The 17,098-nt window shown below is 51.7% G+C and overlaps 1 protein-coding gene across 7 annotated transcripts in view; it reads left to right on the forward strand.

The window, feature by feature from the left end:
* ADD1 (adducin 1) overlaps positions 1–17,098 on the forward strand; it is a 76,411-nt gene that overhangs the window by 56,504 nt on the left and 2,809 nt on the right. For 2 of the 7 annotated variants that reach the window (XM_032633660.1, XM_032633661.1), the window contains exons 9-15: positions 109–285; positions 4,478–4,822; positions 7,380–7,481; positions 8,119–8,208; positions 8,925–9,017; positions 13,313–13,469; positions 15,809–15,907. In XM_032633660.1, coding sequence (XP_032489551.1) covers positions 109–285; positions 4,478–4,822; positions 7,380–7,481; positions 8,119–8,208; positions 8,925–9,017; positions 13,313–13,469; positions 15,809–15,907 — 1,063 coding nt within the window. The remainder of the gene's footprint in view (positions 1–108; positions 286–4,477; positions 4,823–7,379; positions 7,482–8,118; positions 8,209–8,924; positions 9,018–13,312; positions 13,470–15,808; positions 15,908–17,098) is intronic. The other 5 variants (XM_032633665.1, XM_032633666.1, XM_032633663.1 and 2 more) reach the window with 4 other exon arrangements.

Consider the following 17,098-nt stretch of genomic DNA (forward strand, 5'->3'; position numbering starts at 1 on the left):
TTGGTTTCTTTTGAAACCTACATTTCTGTTGAAGTGATCTCTCATGGGCATCTGACCCCCTTGATCAGCAAGGAACTCCAACTGTAGTGTTTGCTTGTTTTGGAAAAGGTTCGAACTCTGGCCAGTGCGGGAGGGCCAGACAATTTAGTCCTCCTGGATCCTGGGAAGTACAAGGCCAAATCCCGTTCCCCCGGGTCCCCGGCAGGGGAGGGCAGCGGATCGCCTCCCAAGTGGCAGATTGGTGAGCAGGAGTTTGAAGCGCTCATGCGGATGCTGGATAATCTGGTAAGAATGCTGCCACCACTTGATACAGCGCTCATCCCAACAGCACAGATGTTAGTGTTTTTACAGTGAGTGAAATAGTACTGTGAAACTGCTGTCTTCATTCATCAGAATGCTTTCACCCTCAAGTCATGAAGAGCACCAGGGCAATTTAACTTCTAAGCTAAGCTACGATTGAATATACAGGTGAGGGTTTCTTGTCTCCTTTTGTTTTTTAAAGGTAATCTTGTTTGGACTGTGCGGGGTCAGGAGCACAGAGAATGCTCTGCTCTGCTGGATGAGTAACTCCTCGAGTAGCAGGCTCAGCCCTGTACCCGTCATCCCGCAAGCAAGCCGTCGAGGGGACTTTCTAAATCGGTCAGCCGAGTGTCTTGTTTCTGTTTTAACAGTAAATTCTAGCTATTCGGGGCCTGACTGCTGTGTCCCACACACTTTGCTGCCGATTTATCGCGTGGGAGACCCTCTGCTGCTTCCTGCGGGGACGTGGAGCCCAACGTGGTACAGGAGCATGGCTGCGGGGCTTTTAGCATAATAAGAACGTTCTAATAGTACATGGCAGGATGTGGTCTGTTAGGTGGCTGCAGTGAGGGATGTCATCCTTTTGCAAGGATCAGGGAGGAAATTTATGTAGAGGGTGGCACTTGAGAAGGACCTCAAAGAAGAGGTAGAAGCGTGGCAGGCTGAGTTGGGGGAAGGAAAGCATCCGTAGCAGAGGTGAGGGCACGGCTGGAGACATGGCAGCACGACAGGGTCATGTCTTTCAGGTCCATCTCTGATCTCGCCAAGTTCTTTAAATATTCACAACAAGGCACTTAGGGTCAAAGCAATCACATTAAAAGACAAATGACTGTGATGGGGCCCTTTTCCTGCTGCAGTGTCACACCTCTTCAGTAGGATTCAAGAGAGTCTCCCACTGCCCCATGATGTTAGGTGCTGGAGAAAAAAAGACCTGTCGTGGGCATGTGGGACAGAGAAGACACTGGAAGGGCACGTTGCCAGCTTCACATTAAGAAAGTCGCCACAACTGGACCAGGTCACGGGTGGGATGGGTGGCTTCAGGAAGATCTTGGAAGAAAAAGGATTCATGGATCTGATTCAGGGTGTGCTAAGTGTCCTCAGAGGGTTCTTCTCACTGAAATTCTTTGGACTTGGGAGAATGTTCATTGCTGGAAAGGGAGAGCTGGGAGTTAACTGCCTAGAAGTGATGGTCACAGGAGTGGATTTGATCAGTGAGGGAGGGGTGAACCTCCCATAACTTCTGCATTCATTTGCTCGGTAAGTGGGTTGCATTAACTGACCACCTAGTCTTGAGCCTGTAGCCGTGACCAGGACACAGTTCCTGCCCTCAGGGAATTCATGGCCTGGTCAGGGAAATGGACAAACAAGTCCCGGATGCAGTCCGGCACCTGTGACGTGTGCACTGACGGAGCACGAAGGTAGCTGCAGGGCGGAGGGGGCGCGTGAGCCGGTACTGCTTCCACGGTAGCAGCCAAGAGGAAGAAAGCCCACTGAGACGCTGAAAGAGGCAGGCCAGGACAGTGCAGTCTCAGGGAGGTCACAACCGGAGAAGGTTTGAGAGTGGGTGGTGGTCGCTCAGGCATCTGTATCCGGAGTCCGATACCCCGAGGGGCCCGGCAAGGTGAGGAACGCTGGGGCGACCCAGGCTTACTGGCCCTTCTCCTGTCCTCTTAGCAAATACTTTGACGTTCACTGCGCTTATACCTAAAAGGTGGGGAGCGGGAGGGAGGAATAAAAATCAGGAACACCAGCCTGCCACATCTTGTGCACTCAGTACATTCTGGAAGGTGGAGAGAGAGAGAATTAAAATTAGTGACTCCAGTTTGATAGGGGAGGAAGATAAAGGATGAAAGATTAATAAGCGAGATGACAGGAAGGGTGTTTTATTCAGTGCGCTTAACGTGCACAGGTTATTTCTGACATTAGAAGGCTGTGTGGTTTATAAGAAGTAAAGTTGGACGGCGGTCACTGACGCTAGTCCCCGTTTTAATTTAACATTCTGATCAACTGTATGTGTTTGCTAATAATTGAGTTGGTAGAGAATAGTTGAGGGTTCTCACACTACAAGGAGTAGGTCATAAAAAGTCCATGAACATTTCTGACATAGAAAGTCAGAACAAATGCTAGTTTGTTTCGCGATCAGGATATCATTCCAGCTTCTCAAAGAAGGGATGAATCCATATTTTTAACTATAAGCCATATAGGAGGTCTGAGGGCTGAGTATTGCTTCTGATTTGGGTTTGGCATTTAAAGGGGAAGAATAAAGAAAAAACCCATACCCCCTCAGAATACAATTTTGTGATGTCCTGGATGGTTTATTCTGAAGTCATGAAGATTACTCAAGAGTCCCGGCCCTCCGCAAGAGGACACTTGAGTTAATAAGAGCTGTATTTCTCTGAAGATAGTCTTTATAGCTGAGTGGTTATCTTTTATGATTCTTCAGCAGAGCATGTTCGTAAATGGAGGAGTTGCCAGTGCAGACGTTCACCTGTCTTCCTGAGGGTAGTTACGAAACAAGAGTAAACAAAACAACAACCAACTCCATTCGGGGGTTATTACCACCCTTTTTTGAATGTATCAAGGGAATGATTGGTAATAAAGGTGGTGACCCCCTATAGAGGGCAGTCACCCAGAGGGGGGAGAATTCCCGAATTGAGAGGAATGCTTCTACAGTACTTGGCAAGTAGAGTGCCGCCACTGACTCATCCTGCGTGACTAGCCCTGTGTAATCCTTTCAAATCTTGATTCTCTTGTCATTCATTGTGAAGCTGCCATAAATGACCTGGTCGAGGTATGAAGCTGTGGGTCAGGAGTCCAGGCACAGCTGAGCTCGGTCCTTGGCTTAGGGTCTCACAAGGCTGCAGTCAGGGTGTTGGCCTGGGCTGGGTTCTCATCAGAAGGCTCTACTGGTGGGGGATCCAATTCCAAACTCCTCACATCATGGGCAGAATTCATGTTCTTACAGCTCAGGAGTCACGGCAGCTTGCTTCTTCAGAGCCAGCGATGGGCAGAGAGACTTTCTCAAGACGGGTGCTACACTCTTATGTAACATATCCCATCACCTTTGCCCAGTTCTGCTGGTTTGAAGCAGGTCGCTGGTTCCCCTCCCACTGCAGGGGAAGGGCTTTACAGGAGGTGGGGGCCTTTGGGGGGCCACTGTAATGTCTGTCCGTCACAGCTTCTGAATGCTCAGCTCTGGAGAGGAAGGATGAGTGAGACATCATCCTCGCCTTGGAGATGCTGTCTGTGGGCTATTAGCACGCAGGTGGGTCAGCACGGTGGGCTCAGTGCCGTTACAGAGGCGGGAATTAGTCGGGCAGGCGTTTTAAAGCACAGCGAATGGTTGTGAAACACGGTTGAGGGTTAATGCAAATATTGTTACGTTCAGAAGTAAAGTAATTTCTCCAGGTACCAGTTGTCATGAGGTGTACTTGTTTGGTCTTCCTGAAGGATTTTCACTGTGACTTGAACAGGTTAAAAAAAAAAGTTAAGTAGCCTGATTGATATAACTTATACTATAACCAGCAGCAAGTAAACCTGGTCTTCTAAATGTTAACTTTTTGTTGAGATGTATATATGTATATATATGTATGTATATGAATAGGAGAGTGTACCTGTTTAAGTGTTCAGTTTATTAATTTTTAAAAACTGAACACACTGTGTAACCAGCACCCATATCAAAAAACAATGCCAGCACCTCAGAACCTCGTATCCCCCTTTGAGTCTCTTACCCCATCCCAGGGGTGGCTGCTGTGCATCCTTCTAACAGCAAAGATAGGCTTTGCCTCTTTCTTACTTTTTATAAATGGAATCATACAGCACATTCTTTCACATTTGGTTTCTTTCACTCAATACCATATTTGTGAAGATACACCCACAGTTTGTACTAGTAATATTCTCATGGCTGTGTCACGCTCTGCTATGTGAACATAGCACCGTTCATCCCTTCTACTGTTGATGGACTTTTGGGTTTTTCTACTCTGGGGCTGTGGGAATAGTGCCGCTGTTAGCATTTTCATACCTGTCTTTTGGTGAACATATTTGCGTTTCTCCTGGGCATGCATGTACATAGGGTGTGCATGTAGTCAGCTTTTGTAGCTATTTCCACACAGTTTTCCAAAGTGAAACTCTTGTTTTCAGATCTGAAATATTGACTGTCTCTCTCTCTGGCCCCTAGGGTTACAGAACTGGCTACCCTTATCGATACCCTGCTCTGAGAGAGAAATCTAAAAAATACAGCGACGTGGAGGTTCCTGCCAGTGTCACAGGTTACCCCTTTGCGAGTGACGGTGATTCGGGCACTTGCTCCCCTCTCAGACACAGTTTTCAGAAGCAGCAACGAGAGAAGACAAGATGGCTGAACTCTGGCCGGGGTGATGATGCTTCTGAGGAAGGGCAGAACGGAAGCAGTCCCAAGTCGAAGACTAAGGTGTGGACGAACATTACACACGATCACGTGAAACCCTTGCTGCAGTCTCTCTCGTCCGGTGTCTGCGTGCCAAGCTGTATTACCAACTGCTTGGTCTGTGCCTACCTTACTGTTCATAGTTAGATGATGTAGAGCACGTCTGGCAGCTGGGGCTTCGGAGGCTTTGGGAACCTGGCCCTTCTGACCCAGGGCTAGGCAAGCCTTCCTCAGTAACCTTCCTTAGCCTGAACCCAGATCCACTTTTGCATCAGATATAATTCAAGTAATACTGTCTGCTTGAAACTGCTTAAGATATGTTGTACCTCTGCAGTAATTCCAGCATTACCTAACTCCGTACACAGCAAAAATGCTACATGACTTACATGGATTAACCTACAAGTAGGAGCTATCATTCAGTTCAAATTGTATTTGAAGATTCTTTAATACTTCAGGACAAAAAGATGGGTGAAGCATAACCTCTTACTTTAATGTCGTAAACTCAGCTGTTTCATTAAGGCACTAACTTAAGTCTGTTCTTTAAAGTCTTAGTGTTCTCTTAAGCAGTTTTCCCTCGTGGCTCATGGGCATCTTCTCACTGACCCTCGTCCTTTCTCGTGAGCCTCCTTCCCTGTTTGCTGTCCCAAAGCCTCCGAACGCTCTCAGCCAGCTACTTTCTGCATGGACTGTTGCATGTGAGTAGACGGCCATAGTGGAGAGTCTTCTGACTCCTGCTGGGTGTGGCATGACCCAAGTGCAGCCAGGCTATCCGCAGGCACCAGCGACAGGCGCTGAGGCGAGCTTCGTGTCAGGAGTAACGCTGCCCTGAACGCTACTCTGCCGTCTGGTGCTCAGACGTCCCTGGGCAGCGCTAGACCTGGACAGGCCGCTGGCCCTGCATCCCAGTAGGAGAGACCCTCAGTGGAGCCTCTTGCGAAGAGACGGAGGCTGGGACGCACGTGTCTCTGCATGATTAGTTCCATAGGAGTTGAGGAGAGATCAGCCTAGATGTGCTGAAACAGGACGCCAAGTAAGCAAAGCGGGCCTTCCTGTTTCCCTTGTAACAGTGCTTTTGCTTTATAGATTTATTTAAAAGAAATAAGTTCCGTCTTCCCCAGGTGGTTCTGGTGTTTTCCTGATGCACAGTTGTTGAGACAGCCTCTGTGCTCCTAAGGAAACGTGTCACGTGGCAGAGACTCTGCGTGAATATGGCCGGGGTCGGTCGGTGTTTGAGCCCGTCTCCCCTTTCCTGCTCCCTCTCACCCACTTCCTCTCTCTCTCTCCCTCTGTCCCTTATTTTCTTTTTTCATTTTATTTGTTTAGTTTGTAACTTATTTCACTTGTTAAAGGGAGTGGGCCTGAAAACAACTTCTGCTGACCACATACATATGTAGTGCTGAATTGCTGTGATGAATTTTTCCAAAGTGTATGTGTAGCAGCAGCTTTGAGCCGTATTTACTATTAGCTTGAAAAAAATATTAAATTGCTTTAGGTATTTTAGTCACTGTGTACATTGAAGGGGAGACTTTGTTCAACTTTTAAATTTGTTTCTTACTGTTCTGGAGTAATACGAATTCCATGCGCTGTTTTCAGGTTGGTATATTAATTTATAATAATTATTCTTAAGTTTTCAAACTTGTTCAAGCTTCTGAGGTTGTTGTTTTAATGTTTTAACTAAAAATTATTTTTAATAAGAAGCTGGAGTTATTTCTATCTGAGGAGATAAAGCGTCAGTGAGTATCTCGCAGCTCATGCCCATCCCACGCTGCCTTCACAGCGGCCCAGCATTGGACGGTTTTGCTGCTTTCTGTAAAGTCTCGGTCTATGGCCATCTTATTGCCTCTTGAAAATATTCTGAAAGGCATAACATTTGCTCTCTACGATGGGCTTGTTTTAGTGTTCAGTGCCTACTCATGCCTAAGAATTAGAATTTGATTAAAAATCTCATATTTGATTGGAGGTCCGAAAAAAACGTACGCATGAAAGGTGCAGCATGCTGATATAATACGCACTGGTGTCTAAAACAGCCTTCCAGGAAGGGTTCATGAGCGCTTTAAGTTCGTTTGGGACACTTTTGTAACACTCAAAAGTATTAATTATATAAAGTATTTGACATCACCAAACTCTTCCGCAGGTAGCTACTGTGTAAGTCTTCATACAGTAATCTTCTTGGGTTGAAATAGCTACGCAAACAGTACATTCTGGTGCGGTAGTTTATTTTAATGCAAAACTTTGGTGATGCCCACTCTTGCCTCACCGCACAGAGTCTCCCCTCACCTGGACAGCAGCATCACACCGCTTCTCATGACCCTGTCATCTCATGCTTCCAGCCGGCTTTGGTGTTGAGGACTCTCGGAGTGGTGAACCAGTGTGCTCTGAAGGGTCCCCCACGGCTTGTCCGAGGGAGTCATGGGGCATAGCTGTGTCGTCAGCCCGTGTCGCGCCCTAGATGTCAGCTGGGCACTCTGGCTGGCACTTGCCAGTCAGTCACAGCTCTGGCTTCCAGCATTACTGGTTTCCAGCCTCTGCAGTGACCCAGGCGGTGTGGTCATTGGTTCACTCTCTGTGAAGTTCAGTGCATGACCAGATGTGAGAGGAGTTGGACAGACTGGATGCTGTGGTGTCACTTACTGTTGTCACGATTCTGACTTTTCACCTGTCCTTGCTATTACAGTGGACTAAAGAGGATGGACATAGGACTCCCGCCTCTGCCGTCCCAAACCTGTTCGTTCCACTGAACACCAACCCAAAAGAGGTCCAGGAGATGAGGAACAAGGTGTGCACCGACTGCCACCAGCAATCAGTGGAAGCTGACGTGCGTGTGGGAGGAGGCAGCCCTGGGTGGGGCCGGAGGCCTGCGGCTGCAGGGGGAGAGGGTGTAGCTCCAGGAGGACCTCTGCTGCCACCACGTGACTGCCGAGGTCCTCCCTTCACACTGCTTTGCTGCCGTGCTGACGAGGTGCAGTGGCAGTGTGTGAGCAGCAGACGCTTTGGCCCCCGTTGTTGAGCCAGCACCTGCTCACGTAGCAGGGCAGAAAGAACAGCCTTTGCCCCTGCCTTGCAGGGTTCGTTTGAAGAGTTAGAACGTTTGGTATATTGGAACACGAGATCCACCAGTGTTCACAGTGTCACTAAAAGATGGGCACACAGGGGTGCCTCCCCTCAAGTTAGTGAGGTCTGTGCCTGCCGAAGTCGTCTGGAAGGGGCCCTCCATCTCCTCAGACCCATGAATTACTAATCGGGCTGGACCAGCACCGTTAAGCGGGCACGGTGGTCACGCAGGACCCACTGGGGTGCAGGGCAGAACAGAATAGCAGCTTGTGCTGGGGGCCCAAGCGCACAAACAGTGACTTTCAGCCACAGCGAGGTTTCTCTGTACTGTTGATGTGTGTTTCCCTTCTTGCCATCCTCAGATTCGAGAGCAGAACCTACAGGACATTAAGACCGCGGGCCCCCAGTCCCAGGTGTTGTGTGGTGTAGTGATGGACAGGAGCCTCGTCCAGGTGAGAGCTCAGAATGTCTCTGACGGTAGTGGGTGGTGGCTCTAATGACTGCCTGCTCCAAAATTATTCTTAAGTTGGGAGAGAATGACTATGAGGTAAGTGTCCTAGGCAACCAGTTTTCTTTGTTCAAAGTCTTCATGATAAGAAGTAACCCAGCCACTTTTCCTTGAGTGGGAGACCAAGCATAAGCATGCCCAGGGCCGTGTCCCCCTCCAGCCCAGCTCCACATCGTGCATGCCTGGCTCAGGGCCTGGGTTCGCCCGGTGTTAGTGGTGAACTGTGTACAACGCTGGAAGAGGGTGGGTGTCGTGGACTTTGGTTCTTGCATAGATTGCCGTCCACAACAAAGTGCTGCTTGGGGAAAAGTGCAGAGGGTTCCTGTAAATGTGGTCCACATTTACACGCATTTCTGTAAAAGGATTGTGCCTCATGGCACATTGAAGATAATCGTGTAAGTAGTTATCTCTGAAAATGAAGTTGCCACCAAATGTTTTAAACATGACTCACCGGGGTTGGTGATGGTTGTTGCATTTTCTGACGCTGGCCAGCTGTGGTCCTGGTTCTGTGGCCCGTGTTTGCACGTTGCACCGCCATCACCGCCGCATCGCTGTGGACGGCTGTCCCACTGCATGCTCTCAGCTGCCTCCATCCTGTGCTCTCGTTGATGTCCCACAGCCGGGCCTGGCGGGCTCTGACGACTCAGTTTACTGTTGCAGGACGCGCCCCTCTCTGACTGTACGGAAACAATCGAAGGGCTCGAGCGTACAGAGCAGACCTTTAGTCCCGCTAAGTCTGTCTCTTTTAGAAAGGTACTCACCGCCCCGTCCTCAGCTACCTGTCGGCACACCCTGCTCTTTACCCGCCCTGCCCCTCACCCGTCGCTCTCGCTAGGTATTGTCTTAGGTACCGCAGGAGCTTTAAACGGATCTCTCAGTTATTTGCGAGATCGTCCAAAAGGTTCTGTTCTGCTTCTTTAAGTACAGCATTTTGTATGAGGTTATTTTTACAATTTTTAGCATTTTTACGTTGTGCTGAGAAATGGCTGATCTTAGGGATGTTTCTGAAGTTCTGCATGTGACTTTGGTTGGTGCATGCTTTGGGGATTGAGGAGCTTGCCTTTTCCAAGGTGCCAACTGCAGAAGGCTCCCGGGTGGGCCGCGAGCGTGTCAGCTCCCCCGCGAGACCTTCCGCCTTCGCTTCTCAGCTGTGACCGCGGGTGCAATGAGCGTGGCAGTCAGAGGCTGTAGGATTGAAAGACGTCGTTTCAGAGGGATGGGAAATGAAACAGGACAGTCTTTGCCAGCCCTTGTTGAGGAAATGTATTTTTACCTCAAAAAAATAGAAAATAAAAAAAACCTAGATTGTTTTAAATGTTGCAAGGGGGAAGAAATACGTATGATAATTTGAAACCCAGAATTGTAATTTCTCTGTGTACGTGGGTGCCTGACATGTACAGTAGGTGGAAAATGTATCTGGTGTAACTTGCCCCGGTGGAAGGAAACCCTCTACACACTCAGGCTGCTGGTGTGCAGAGCCAGGGTGGCTCACCACGTGGCTCAGTGTCTTAGTGGTGTGTACCCTGTGTTCAAAGGGAATTTTCAGGGTCTCTTTCGATTATTACACACCCAGTGAGAGGCAAGTATCATTTTATCAATGTTCCCATTGCCAGAGAAATCAGATTTGCACTAATGATCCTATATTCCTGTCTGGAAGCCCTGCTGATAAAATTTCCTTGCACATTTATATATTAATTCAATGGGCCCCATTTTTCCTTGTCCTTAGAGTGTACTTCCAGCTGCCATTCTTAGAGGAACTGCTCAGAGCAGGGGAGAAAGATGGCTTCTTACCCCTGGTGCTTGTTTCTCATGTTGCTACTTTGGACCAGAAGCTGTTGTGATCTTGTTAGTTCATAATTCTTTCTCTCAGATGCGTCCAAGTGTGTTGAGTCCATGACCCCAGGGTGCTTACTGTGAAAGCCCCAAACCGCCTCCAGCTTTGTGGGCTCGAGCCAAATTCCTAGTCATTGCTGTGCAGTCTCTCCGGCATTACGCTGCACTTGGTGGTTTCTGTGTGCTGCTGTGAGGGCTGTCTGCACGGTGGGCCGGGGAGCTGCACTGGAGGGAGCTCTCGTGGCTCCAGTTACAGTCTGGCTCTCGCTCTGCCGAGTGGTGTTCGGATTTGGGGGCGCGTCACAGTCACCTGCGACCGCTTCCCGAAGTGGTGTACGTAGGGCCCCCTCACGCCTGGCTGGGAAGTTGAGAGTCTGTGGGAGTGAGACGCGTGGAGACTGCGGCGTCCTCCCCGCAGCAGATCTGAGCAGCGTGCCGCTGTGAGTGCCGTGTCCGGTGCGGTTAGCCGAGGAGACTGCTCCCAGCTGGGGGGATGTCGACATCCCCGGACACAGGCTTCTGTCCCTGGTTTTCCTCCCCCATCCTCCGGGCGCTCGCGTTCGCAGCCTTGGTCTTCTTCCCGCGGCGGGTGTCTCCCTCCAGCGGTGAGAGTGTGCTTTGACTCCACCAGCGTCCTGGACTGGGTCTGTGTCCACATCCTTTCATGTGGACCTCAAGATGCAGATGGCATTACTCCTGGAAGATGGCACTGCTTGCTGGCAAGTTGAGTTCTAACTTGACCAGGGAAGGACTGGGGTTGTTAATGTTCTAAACGCGTCCTCTTCCCGGTAAGGCAAGTGTATGGATACTTGCTGCCCGTTTGAGAACTTGAGGAACAGGTGTTTGGGACTCGGGAAGCTGGGGCTTTTCTGGAAGGACTTTGCTTTGCCTCCATCTCTCCCTCATGATGATAGCTGTTCACACAGGGCAGGGGGTGTCTTCTGACGGAGGAGGGGCAGTGCGTCGCCAGCCACATCCCGACACTCCGGTTCTGAAAGGAACGCTGAGCCCTGCTGCAGGCGCGCTTGGCTCCAGTGCCGCACAAGCCAGCACGCAGCCCTCTGGACCTCATCACGACTGAATCGAGTCGTTAGAGACCAGGGTGGGAAAGTCTACGCCGAAAGTTGTCCAGTGCGGGGAAGAACTCTTGTGCGATTTGTGTAGCGTAAGCTTCCCTGTTGGTGCGTGTGCCTGCAGCCGCCTGCCGCATGGTAGAAATGCAAGGAGGCCTGCGGCCCAGCTTGTGGACTCGCCCGGTGCACTTGGTGTTGAGCACCTAGTGTGTGTGTGGCCCGGCACCTGGAGTGTAAATTCAAACCTGAGTAGGTTTTACACGTGAAAACCTGATGCTCAGAGAGGTCAGGGCACTAGACCAGGTTTGCACAGCTTCGGAGCTGGAGCTGTTATCCCACACAGGTGGTGTCAGTCGGGGCAGACGTAGTTGCTGGGCGTCTGTCCTGCTTAGAGCCCGTGGTGGTGGCTCCAAGTGACGGCAGCAGCGAGAGTCTCTGCGGGGCCTGCTGGCGGGAGCAGCCGCTGCGCATCCTGGTTTCTCGGCCTCGGTTGCTCCACGGCGGGCCTGCGTCCCTCTGCATCTCAAGCGTATCTGTGTCTCCTTCCCTCCAGAATAACAGCGTCCCTGTGTCCCTGTATCTGTTAAGAGCTGGTCTGGAAGGCAGCTCGGCCCTCGGCTGAGGAATTTGGAGGAGGGAGCTCCCTGCTGGTGGGGGCAGGAGCCGACCATGCTGCACCTCGAGGGCCAGGTGTTCCAGACAGAAAGGACCTTGCTTGACCACAGGGCATCTCCGTGGCAGTTGACTGAACATTTGATTTAAGTGATGTAAACACTTCTCTGAAAGCTCGAATCTCCATCTCATTTTACTGGCGGTGATACCAGGATGCAAACGCAGTTCCCTAGTTGCCGTAGATCCTAGAATGTTAGTGCTCAGCACGTCTTAGCTGTGGTCAGCCCGGCAGGCCCCTCTTGAGGCCTGTAAAACAGGCCCGTGGACAGGAAGGGGCTTGTCTTAGGCCACAGAGCTAACTCGTGGCAGACGAGGATCCGATCCCTGTCTGGGGAGGCTGGGCTACTTCTGAAGGAAAAGCCAGTCGACCTGGGGTCGGGCCCGCTCAGAAGGAGGCCCTCCCATCTAGGCAGCTGATTTCCGATCTCGAGGCTCTCCGAGCACAGCCTGCGGATTTCAGCCTTTTTCTTCTCTCCCCTGGGGTCCGTGTCGCTGGACAGTGACTGCTCAGCCCAGGTTCCCAGGGGAGCAGTCGGCCGGTGGGCTGAATTTTCCTGGGACTCGGCCTGGCCCTGTCTCTCGTGCACGTCGCTGGCACGCCCTCTCCCTCTGGGGTTCGCCCACCGAGGAGAGCGCTGCCGGGCCAGGCCTGGTATCGAAACGATCGTGTGTTCTCCCGTTTTCACTGGCTTTCAGGAGTTCTCATTAAGTAATGGGCACGTGCTTGGGTTCTGGTTAACTTTCTCAAAACTGAGCCCCAGAGCGTGTGGGGGCCAAGCTGGCGAGCTGCGGGGCACCGAGCTGTGCTGGGCAGGCGACGGTGGGCGGGCGTAGCGCCCGAGGGCTGCCCGCTGCTCCCTGCCTGTGCGGCCTGGCTGCGTTGGCCTCCTCCTCGAGGGCCGGGCCACCTGTGTGCTTCGCTTTGCTTAAGCTTTCTTTTTTCTTTTGTATAAAGTCTTACACTTTTGCAAATTCCTCAGACAAGTGCTGGTGTTTTGTGACATTCTGTTACCTCTTAATGTTCTGGGGTAAGTTACAGGATCTAGCTACAAATCAAACGCACAGTCAAACGGGCAGAACTTTCCTGTGCTCTTAGGGCATGAGCGCATTTCCGAGCACACCCATCTGAGTGCTGTGGTCATGACGCTTTCTGATTGGGAGGAGGGTAATCGACTTTAAAAGTCCCCTTTTCCATCCATCCCTGTCTGTCTGTGAGGGGATGGGCCTCTCCCTGGGGTGCTCTACACACTTGATCTGCACGTTGGTGCCTTTGCTTCTGAAGGACTTTCCTAGGAGTCTCTCCCCAGCTGCATGTGTTTCTCAGTCTTCCACTGCTGAAGGCTGCCGCTCAGCCTAAGCCTCAGGGCCTCTCAGGGATGTGTGTGCGCCCCGCCCCAGCCTTGCCCGGGAGGAGGGACAGTCCTGGAGCGGCAGGGCTCTTGTAGACCAGCCGTCCCTTTCTGTCCGCAGGGCGAGCTGGTGACAGCCTCCAAGGCCATCATTGAGAAGGAGTACCAGCCCCACGTCATCGTGAGCACCACGGGCCCCAACCCCTTCAGCACGCTCACCGACCGCGAGCTGGACGACTACCGCAGGGCGGTGGAGCGCAAGCACAGGGGCCCCGAAGGTGAGCAGCCCCGTGGGTCCTGGGTGCAGGAGGAGGCAGGAGGACGTGCTCCGCGGGCTCCTCTGTCCTGGGCCGACTGTAGGTGGCCGTGGAAGATAAGCGTAGCATGCCATTCCGTGCGCATTCTGCTCTGCTCCCGGGTCTGTGACCTGCGCCCCTGCACGCGGTCTCCTCCCACCTTCATCTCAGCTGAAGTCACGGCTTGGAGTTTTCTGACGGACTTCTCTTTTTCTCCGTAAGCCCGAGAGCTCCCTGGCTGGGCGTGGTCACAGGCCCAGGGACGAGCGAGACCCTGTGAAGGGTGTGGCCAATGCTGGTGCAGCCTTTGTTTCTCTTGGTAGCTCACTGACATAGGAGGTCATATTTTTGCAAAACACGTTGGGACTATTTTACAACAAAGGAAAATAAATGGCTCTGAGAGCCAGAACCTCTTGGAGCAGCTTGTTTCAAACTTCAGGTTTTTTTTTTTTTTTTAACACCTTTATTGGGGTATAATTGCTTTACAGTGGTGTAAACTTCAGGTTTTTAAAAGCACATCCAGACATTTTGAGAACTAAGAGAGAAGCCAGCCTCCCACTGCCTCTGACACGAAGGCTCAGTGGGTCTGAATCACTGTCCCTGAGTGCCCTGGGTTGGTTACCACGAAGACCCTGGGGCACGACGTCCCCTCCAGGAAGTTCATGCTGCTGTCCCCGGGACCTTAGTATGGACCACGCTTCTTCCTCTTGGGAGCAGCCCTCCTGGAATGGAAATCCCACAGTTACCCTCCAGGTCGATGGGGGACCATCCTGGGAACTATTCCTGCTTCAAACGCAACCTCTGATTTGCCCCAATTTAACTTTTTTTTTTTTTTTTTTAGTCTTGTTTTAGACCAATTACATAATGCATCACATAGCTGCTATTGGAATTTGAGTTGTGCAAAAAAACTGCTGCTGAATTGTTTTTCAGTGTGTTACACCATCACTGCCTGTCACTTGGTTACATATGCATTAAAATTAAGGCTTGCTGCACATAGATTCAGCGTGAGCCTGATCTTCTGGTCACAGCACTAATTCTGATCATCTCCTGAGCGGTCCGTGCAGCCCTGCAGAAAGCTCTGTCTGAGCTGTGGCCATAATTACTTGCCTTAGAGTAAGAACTGGTGTGTGTGGGCCTGAGCTATTGGTCCTGTAGCCTAATCCCAGTTCCTGGGCACATATATGTGTGTCTTCCCTTTGGACTCAGACCCTTCCAGTGTCTGGGAAACCTGGATTTTTTTTTTTTTTTTTTTGAGTTAAACCACAAGATACAAATATTTCCTGTATATGTGAGGCTCCATGAGGAGTGATGTCACAGCAAGTGAGTGGATGTGGATGGGGACAGCTGTGATCATGCTGTGCGATCACAGAGCTGTCAGCAGTGGGAGTGGCCGCCAGGGGCCACAGCACTGGTGCTGGCTCTGGGCACGGCATGGGGGGCGGGCAGTGTGTGCCACAGTGATCGCAGGCTGTCTGTCAGAGCCAGCACCTCAGGCACAACGAAGAAAGCCCCTGGCCTTTGGCTGCTTTTCCTGGCTGAAGGAATTTGTTCACTCAGGCAGGAGGTGTGAATGCCTCTGTTTAGACACCTGGCTTCAGGAAGGGAGCTGCAGGCTCGGGGGACTTGGGGAGGCAAGTTGGTCCAAAGCTATTAACATGAAAAGTTTCAATGAGAGAAGGAGATTTAAGGCATTAAGATACTTACACTGGTATATATTTTTCCCCAAATGAGAGGTGGACTTGGAATTTTCTGGACCCTGAGGCCTACCTAGTTCTCTGGTCCTTGGCATACTTTACTATAGAAAATAAAAATACGTGTTACAACTGCCGAGTTTAAATTATTGGTAGAAAATGCTCTAAATAACAAATTAAAACCAAGGTCACACTCCTGTAATGTTGCCTGAGGTGGCAAGTAGGGCGAGGGTGCTTGGGACCCTGGGCTCTTGCCCAGCAGTGGGAGAGGCAGGATGGTGAGGACATGGGGAGGGGCCCCTCACTAGAGGACAGGCGGGGGGTCACGGGTCACAGCTCGTCACAGAGGCAGCTCTGGCAGAGTCTCAAACCGAGATCCACAGCCCAGTCAGGAGTGGCTTCCTTTGTCCTCTTGGGTAGGAATGGGGAAAAGGCTGAGGCCAGCGGCTGCGAGCCCTTCCCTTCTTGGGCTCTTGCTTGCGGCCTGAGCAGCGCCCCCGCCCCCCCGCCCTCCCCGAGGCAGCCCGATGGGCAGGGCGGGAGAGCCCGTCCGCCCGGGAGGGGGCGAGGGGAGGCCCGCCGTGTCCAAAGGCCTTCACCGTGCACTTTCCACCCTCTGTGCACCTGCAGAGAATCTGGACGAGACTAGAGAAGACAAAGAAGAGAGCCCTCCAGAGCCCCCTGCTGCCCCCCACACTCCCCCGAGCGCCCCCATCAAGCTGGAGGAAGGTGAGCCCTGGGGTGGAGGTGGGTGTGCGGCTGCCCCGTGTGGGAGGGTGGTGCACGGCCGCCCGGGCCGGCATCGCCAGGAGGGGCCGAACTTCGTGGCTTTGTGTAAGAAAAGCAGCTGAGTGCGGCAGTAGTTGAACTGACACTTAACAGCCAAGTGTGTTTGCATGGAAACCAGTACATCATCCGCTCTGAGCTTGCCCAGCCTCCTCCGCTCCCGTGTTGGTTCTGTCTGGGGTAACTTGAGGCAACACAGATTCGTTAGCGTGACGTCACAGGTGGGAGGACAGTCGTTGGGGATCGGAACCTGCCTTCATTCACGATGTCAGTTTTGCCCACTGCTTGCACGTTTCCTAAACCTTCCTGTGCTCGGATCAGCCCCAGAAACGTCCTCTGTTGTGTCTGGGCCACAGGGCTGCATTCTTTGGCCGTTATCTCCCAGTCCGTGGAGAGTGCCCGCCTCCCCTGGCCTCTCAGACCACCCACCGTGTTTCTGTGACGTGTGGCCTGTGTGTCTGTCCCTCGGTCTTGTACATTGTGCTTCCCGTGCCTGTCGGGAGCCTGTGGCCCACCTCCTGCCCTTTTCTGTGTCCACAAGAATGGCCTGGCCATTCTCCTTCTGTAACCCGATGGCTGTGACTGAATGCATAGATTCTCTACCTGTGCTTTTCTCTTCCTGTGGCTGCGTTACAAACAGGAGGTGGATGTGCTAAAGAGTACCTGTTACCATAGTAAGTACCGCCTGCTGCCTGGCCCTCTGCTGTTTGATCGGCATTTCCCTGTGCTTTGCCTCATTCCTCTGCTTCTTTGTTGCTTATTAATTTTTGTTTTTTGTTGATTCAAAATAAAAACAAAGGCCCTTCTTTTACCCAGTTCCTCCATTCTGGGCAGTGGCCTTCCTGGAAGGGGCTGGGTCCCCCTGAGCTGTGCGGTGGGCAGCCTGTCCTCGAGTCCCCCCAGGGCCGAGGTGGCACTGCTCCAAGCACTCTGGGTCTCAGGAGTTTCGGAAGGACCACGTGGTCCTGCTGAGCCTGCGAGACAAGTCTAAACTAGACTCAGGCTGGGAGTTTGCCACCTGCTGCACGGGGGTCGCATGTGTTTGGATCTCTGCTTAAACTGGGTGCTTAAGCTTAACTTGAGGGGGTGGAAGAGTGACATTTGGTGCTGTTTTCCCAATGTGACATTTGTCAG

Source organism: Phocoena sinus, chromosome 5 (genome assembly GCF_008692025.1).
Source record: "Phocoena sinus isolate mPhoSin1 chromosome 5, mPhoSin1.pri, whole genome shotgun sequence".
In the NCBI taxonomy this organism is placed as follows: Eukaryota; Metazoa; Chordata; class Mammalia; order Artiodactyla; family Phocoenidae; genus Phocoena; species Phocoena sinus.